Genomic DNA, 7,609 nt, shown 5'->3' with positions numbered 1-7,609 from the left:
CTCGTAATGTTTCGACTTTATACTCGTAATGTTTCGACTTTATACTCGTAATGTTTCGACTTTAATCTCGAACTGCTAGAAAAAATATTTCACAAAATATTTTTTTCCACTGTTTTTGTTTTTTTTAAATGCATCTTTTTTTTTTACAGATTTTTTTTTTTTACGTTGCGGTTCAGGGCTTCCGTACATATGCATGTTAATTTCCAACAGAAACCATAAGGATTTTGTGTGAATACTTTTTTAAAAATAAAACAAGTTACAAATCAATACTCGTTATATTTAGATATATTGATATAGATAGGAAAATAGGTAATAGAATACGGTAGGTGGCGGTAATGCTCCTAGGAGTGAACAGCCAGTTAGAAGAAGAAGAAGATAACCGGAAGTAGAAAGTATTTCATTGAACGGCGGTAGCTGTAGTGATGCGACTGTACATGCAGCATACAGTGAAGATTTACTCATATTCACAATATCTTCTAGATTACACAGTTATTGTGTGATGGCGGCGGCAGGAGCGACGCAAGTGGGCGATGTGGAGGAGGACGCGTCTCAGCTCATGTTTCCTAAAGGTGAGAGTAACGTTAATACACACACACACCATCAGCTCTTCATCATGGACAACAACACACACGCATACACACACACACAGTCGCTCTGGAGACTGTACTGTAAGTTTTTTGTAACCTACTATGATAATAACGTTTATCTGCCTGTCACACAGTCCGCAGTGCTGCTTTCTCCAAAGGGGATGAAAGTGACACAATATTATTATCATATTCAGTGTCGGTCGGCGCTGTCCTGAACGAGGAGATAATGTCCTCAGTTTTATTTGTTGCTTTATATTAATTAATTAGAGAAACCAAATACAAATCTATTTTGTATTTTTACATGATGTAATAGCTAATTAATGTTACATTAAATGTTGTAATATTAAAACCAAGTGTCAAGTAATTTTTTAAGCATTTTTACATTTTTTCCAAAATAATAATGACACAATTTAAACAATATTTTATTTGCGAGCTGATGTTCAGCTGTTCTTTCTAATAGTCAACTTATTTTCATCAGTCAGTCATCAATCTGTACACGTTCACAGGCACGAAGATGTACATTTAATTTCCCCAATGATCTGATTGCTCACTATAAAGCTTGATTTGATTTTGATGTGACATGAAGCGGTGAAATCTAAAATTATTTACTTTTTAATTAGCCTAGTCTTCACATTAACATCATCATTTTGGTCATTCAGTCTGATTGGAGAACGTGCACGAAAACAAGAGGTGAAGAGGGTTTAACGCAAGAACCGATCACGTGACTTTCCCCCATTCATTCCCAATTACCCCCCACTAAACCCACCGCACGCATTAGTGGATCTGTTCACAGTCCACGGGCTCAGGCGAGAGACGTCCCACTGTAACTTCACTGGTGACAGTGTTCCTCTGATATTAAAAAGTGAATAAATCACTTGTTTCTCCGTCACATTTTGTAATATTTTTCTAATATGGATTATTAATGTCTCATCTCATTTCTTGCCTCCTCAGAGCTGCTTGTGTTATTTTCTGCTGGATTTCTTGAGTGGTTAAGTGTGGTTTCGCGTCTTGTTTTCAGAGTTGCGGTGACGTGTTGTTCATTTCATGCGCTGACCGATGTGTGTTGTGTGTCAGAGTTCGAGAACTCGGAGACGCTGCTGAACTCGGAGGTCCACATGTTGCTGGAGCACCGCAAGCAGCAGAACGAGAGCGCGGAGGACGAGCAGGAGCTGTCGGAGGTGTTCATGAAGACCCTCAACTACACCGCCAGATTCAGCCGCTTCAAGAACCGGGAGACCATCGCCAGTGTGCGCAGGTCAGCAGGCTTCACACAGCTACACACACTGATCACTGAGAGACACACACCCAGCGCTCGTTTCTTCTAGTTCTCCTATGAAAGCTGGTTTCCGCCACTAAATATAGGTAATTGTATCATCCCGATATTTCTCTCTCAGAATTGTGCGATATAACCTCACTTTTATTAGGGGGAAAAGTCTGATTTGTGAGATAGTCTAAATTACCTTTATTATAATTTTTTCATTCCATTTTCTATTTTTATAGTCGAATGCTACAGATATTTCGGCAATCCTATAAGATCATTACAAATCACACTGTACGACATGGATCTAATGGATCTAATAAATAGTAGGCTATGACCCAAGTTAGTATAGAGTAGGGCTGTAACGATACAGCAAACCCACGATTCGGTTCGTATCCCGATTTCTGACCCACGATTCGATACAAACCGCGATTCTTGCGAGGAGGGAGAATTTTAAAAGCCAAATAAATAAATAAATAGCTAAAGCTATAACTCTGTTTTCTTGTAACAAAATACTTTTGAAAAACAAACAGAACTATACTCCATTGTGGAGATGATTCGAGCATGTTAAAAATTCTTCTGAGGTAACCGAGGCTTACTGTCTGTGCTGTAAACCACAAATAATATATTGCCTATTCCGCATGACCCGCATCTCAAGCGCAGGAATAACGCTTGCCACAAAGTGAACGCGCCTATATAGAGAAATGCACACTTCCTACGAATTAGCCTAAGCAGCCATTTCTTTATGTTTTGAATTAACGTTAAATCAAGTAAAAGTATTTCAAGCTTTCTAAGTTTCGATTCGTTTATGAGGTGAGCTCCAGTTCACGCGCGCGCCGGTGCCACACACACACACACACACACACACACACACACACACACACACACACACACACACACACACACACACACACACACACATACAAGCAAACACCGCGCGCTTTGCTCACTTGCTCTGGTGTTTGCTTGTGTGTGTGTGTGTGTGTGTGTGCTCGCGCGCACGCGTGTGTGCGTGTGGGGGAGAGGTGCGATTTTTGAATAATAATCAAATGATACCCAGCGATCTTCGAATATTATTTTTGCTTGAAATTCCCATACCTAATATGTAAAAGACCCCGTCACAGCCCTAGGATCTATTCTAGACGAGAAAGATAAGTCTGGGAAGGGGTGTGTCGATCGCGATCTGCCTTCTCACACCGCGACACAGGTTCGTGGATCTGAGTGTCGCGATTTCGGTTTAATATCGTAAATCGTTACAGCCCTAGTATAGAGGAATTAAACAACATTAGCATGTGCTAGTGGTGAACCATTTTTATTGGCTAATAAAGTAGGTCGTAGCGACTAGGGATGATAACCGATGACCGTTTGACCGATGGTTGACCGTATCAACGTTAACCGATCAAAGTTGTCTGTAGTCGGTAAAAAAAAAGAAAAAAGAAGTGATCTCTAAATTAGTCTATTATAGACCGTGGACTAAACGCTACTACAGTTAGCCATCTCATTCCAAGATCTTTTTGTGTGAAGTGAACAAATCCCTCACACTCAATGTTTCATAACTCGCCTGTTTGTACTTAATAAACCAATAAAAACATTTGCCTTGACATTTGAGCTTACTTAAAGGTAGGGTAGGTCAGAATTGTCTAAAAAAACTTTTATTCAAATTAGTTTAAACTGTCTTTATATACCAATACATAATTAAAATCCAAGTACTCTGAAATAGAGAGTATTAAAAACTGAGTGACTCTAGTGTATTTAATCTTCAATAAACACAGCTCATTAATTCCATTCACTCCCACCTAAAAACGGGTGCGCGACTGCGCGCACGTGGCCAGAGCCAGTAATAGCGTGAGTGACAGTCGCGCAAGCCAATAACTTGTTTCGTCCCGGTAGGAATTAATGAGCTGTGTTGTTTGAAGATTAAATACACTAGAGTCACTCAATTTTTATACTCTCTTTTTCAAAGTACTTACATTTTAATTATGTATTTGTATATAAAGACAGTTTAAGCCAATTTGAAAAAAAAGTTCTCTAGACAATTCTTACCTACCCAACCTTTAATAAACCAATAAAAACATTTGGCGCGCGGTCACAGCGTTTGGGTTCGCGCGCTCACAAGGTTTGCGTAAAAGTAAAGGCTACAGGCTAACACACTCGAGGTTAGCGCCAGGGCAGACGACAGGAGGAAGCGTGCAAAAAAGAGTAGTGTGTGGGACCATTTCACCAAACAGAATGACAGATGTAAGTTGTGATACTACAGCGCTTAAATATGGAAATACATTACATCTACATAATCCCAAAATCTTAATTTAAGCCAAATGCAATGTTTCTGAGATTGTGTAGTTTTTTTCTTGTATGATTTTACTGTAATTGTGTGAATATGACGTTGATTGTTTGTTACATTGCTGTTAACCGTGGCGGTGTTTCACAGTTTACTTCTGCAGAAGAAGCTTCACAAGTTTGAGTTGGCCAGTTTAGCCAACCTGTGTCCCGAGGCTGCAGAGGAGGCCAAAGCCCTCATCCCGAGGTGGGTCTTTATAATGAGCAGGTTTATTTATTCAATCTGGTCGTGCCTGTATTCTCACATGAGATTCTTACAGTCGTTTTATTATCAAGCTGTTATTTTATTGATTTTTTGCCCATCATTATACATGTTGTCTTGGATTGTGCCTGAACTGCAGATCTTGACCCAGGGTTCGATAATGCGGACTAGGGCCGCTCAGATGTAGTGTGTAATAAAGCTGTGTGTGACAGTAAAAGGTCTGCATAGTTACAGAGGTCCAAGTGCAGATAAATAGTTATTGTCTCCCAAAAGAAAACACAGTAGTTTAAGAGTTGGGTTAGTGTTGTTTAAGTCGAGAAGACGCTTGCTGCGTCCTAATTCGCTTACTCTCCGTCCTAAATTGTATTCGAAATTAGAATTAGTGAGTCTCAAACCATGGTACTTTGAAATTAGTATTAATTTTCGTCAGGAGAGTTCTCCAGACCCACAACTGGCAGATCAACGTGCTACTACATTTCTCTCTGATTCGGTATTAAATTAAATTGAATTTGGAGGATTTTAACTGTGACGATGATTGATAGGGCAGTTTAAACGGGGATAGGATGCACGTAACTAAGCAACAGAGCTGTCCGTTAAAGACACAATTATGTTTGTCCCAAACCTTGCCTACTCTTCTGCTACACACTCAAAAGTATGTATTTTTTAAACAAAAAATTTGGACAAAGCAACTGTTTTTTGATGCCAAAGCAAATCTACTTTGCACTTTCAAAGGATGAGATTTATATGGTAAAAACCAACGCCATCGTTACTGTTCGTATCGCTGTGTATCGAGTGCTGAGGAAGAGCTGGAGCGGAAATTAAGAAATGCTAACGGGTATTTGGTTTCCAACACGAGGTGACCAATCACAACAGACTGAGCCATCTGACCAATCTGAGTAGAGTGGTCTACTCTGCTCTGATTGGTCAGACTTTGATTGGTCTACTCTACTCAGATTGGTCAGATGGCTCAGTCTGTTGTGATTGGTCTACTCTGCTCTGATTGGTCAGACTTTGATTGGTCTACTCTACTCAGATTGGTCAGATGGCTCAGTCTGTTGTGATTGGTCTACTCTGCTCTGATTGTGATTGGTCTAATCACAACAGACTGAGTCATCTGACCAATCTGAGTAGAGTAGACCAATCACAACAGACTGAGCCATCTGACCAATCAGAGCAGAGTAGACCAATCACAACAGACTGAGTCATCTGACCAATCAGAGCAGAGTAGACCAATCACAACAGACTGGGCCATCTGACCAATCAGAGCAGAGTAGACCAATCACAACAGACTGGGCCATCTGACCAATCAGAGCATAGTAAACCAATCACAACAGACTGGGCCATCTGACCAATCAGAGCAGAGTAGACCAATCACAACAGACTGGGCCATCTGACCAATCAGAGCAGAGTAGACCAATCACAACAGACTGGGTCATCTGACCAATCAGAGCAGAGTAGACCAATCATAACAGACTGAGCCATCTGACCAATCAGAGCAGAGTAGACCAATCACAACAGACTGAGTCATCTGACCAATCAGAGCAGAGTAGACCAATCACAACAGACTGGGTCATCTGACCAATCAGAGCAGAGTAGACCAATCACAACAGACTGAGCCATCTGACCAATCAGAGCAGAGTAGACCAATCACAACAGACTGGGTCATCTGACCAATCAGAGCAGAGTAGACCAATCACAACAGACTGGGTCATCTGACCAATCAGAGCAGAGTAGACCAATCATAACAGACTGAGCCATCTGACCAATCAGAGCAGAGTAGACCAATCACAACAGACTGAGTCATCTGACCAATCAGAGCAGAGTAGACCAATCACAACAGACTGAGCCATCTGACCAATCAGAGCAGAGTAGACCAATCACAACAGACTGAGTCATCTGACCAATCAGAGCAGAGTAGACCAATCACAACAGACTGGGCCATCTGACCAATCAGAGCAGAGTAGACCAATCACAACAGACTGGGCCATCTGACCAATCACAGCAGAGTAGACCAATCACAACAGACTGGGCCATCTGACCAATCAGAGCAGAGTAGACCAATCACAACAGACTGGGTCATCTGACCAATCAGAGCAGAGTAGACCAATCACAACAGACTGGGTCATCTGACCAATCAGAGCAGAGTAGGCTTGTGAATCTTCCACTGAATTGTTTTAGATATTATGAGAAAATGTAACTGTTTCTTGAGCTTGGATGCATGTAAGCGTATTTGTAGGACATTTAAAAACAGAACCTTTCTAATTGGCACTTTAAAGCACTTGCACACGGACGGCTTCTGGAGGTGTTGAACGTCACATTAACACATCTAACTAACTGTTGTGTTTATTCTCTGTCTAGCGTGGAAGGCCGGTTTGAAGACGATGAGTTACAGCAAATCCTGGATGACATTCAGACCAAGCGCAGCTTCCAGTACTGATCTCTCCTCCAGTCACATGATGCTCGCTGTGCTCTCTCTCCTCCAGTCACATGATGCTCGCTCCTCTACACGTCTCTGTTCACACCAGTGTTCACTTCTGTGCTTAACATGCCATTGTTTGGAAAAAATAAAGTGTTTTTGATAAAAATTGATGGTGTTTCTCAATGTGTCACTGTACAAAATATACAAAAGTAACTATTAATGTACAAAATAATTATGATATTAATTCAGATATTGGGTATCATGAGAATGTTAAACCCAAAGCATTAATTATATTTTATTTGTAGCCACATCCCTGAATGTTCACCCAGAAAGTGTGACTGCATCCCTGTCCATCATTTTGAAGCAAATGTCACTACCGAATACATTTTTAATGCAATTTAATATAAATGTTGTTAAAATGTTGTTGTTTTTATGTATGTACAATTGTTCAAAGATGTGTTTGTCAGGCTTGTGCTCAGTTATGCTAACAATACCTAAAATGGTCACTACCAAAATAATCATGTCACTTCCAAAACTTTATCATACGTTATAGAAAGATACAGTGATGTAGTCGCCCAAATCAAAAGGATTTTTAGTTTAAGAACGCCAGATTTAAAGATGTAAAATGTCCTTCACATGTTCAGAGATATAAAGACCGCTGTGTCAGATACTGTCTAAGTGAACCATGTTATCTAACGGGAGCCTGAAGGAGTTGTATTCGCTATAACAACCGCCTCACTATACATTATCCCACTTTAAGTGACTTATTACATGACTACCTACCAAATAAATCAATAATTTGACAC

At 40.4% G+C, this 7,609-nt stretch overlaps 1 protein-coding gene across 1 annotated transcript; it reads left to right on the top strand.

Annotated features, from left to right (window-relative positions):
• Positions 1 to 307: 307 nt before the first annotated feature.
• Positions 308 to 7,609, top strand: polr2d (RNA polymerase II subunit D). Its single transcript, XM_079613610.1, has 4 exons — positions 308 to 569; positions 1,662 to 1,842; positions 4,274 to 4,369; positions 6,743 to 7,609. The coding sequence occupies exons 1-4, from the start codon at positions 500 to 502 to the stop codon at positions 6,819 to 6,821; spliced, it is 426 nt and encodes a 141-aa protein (XP_079469736.1). The 5' UTR covers positions 308 to 499; the 3' UTR covers positions 6,822 to 7,609.

Source organism: Phoxinus phoxinus, assembly GCF_949152265.1.
Source record: "Phoxinus phoxinus genome assembly, chromosome: 5".
NCBI lineage: Eukaryota > Metazoa > Chordata > Actinopteri > Cypriniformes > Leuciscidae > Phoxinus > Phoxinus phoxinus.
The sequence above is the reverse complement of the archived record's forward strand: the minus strand, read 5'-3'. Positions and strand labels throughout refer to the sequence as shown.

Coding starts and splice junctions, on each gene's coding strand:
- polr2d (XM_079613610.1), top strand. CDS start 500: ATGGCGGCGGCAGGAGCGACGCAAGTGGGCGATGTGGAGGAGGACGCG. Junction 570..1,661: donor TCAGCTCATGTTTCCTAAAG/GTGAGAGTAACG, acceptor GTTGTGTGTCAG/AGTTCGAGAACTCGGAGACG. Junction 4,370..6,742: donor GCCAAAGCCCTCATCCCGAG/GTGGGTCTTTAT, acceptor TTCTCTGTCTAG/CGTGGAAGGCCGGTTTGAAG.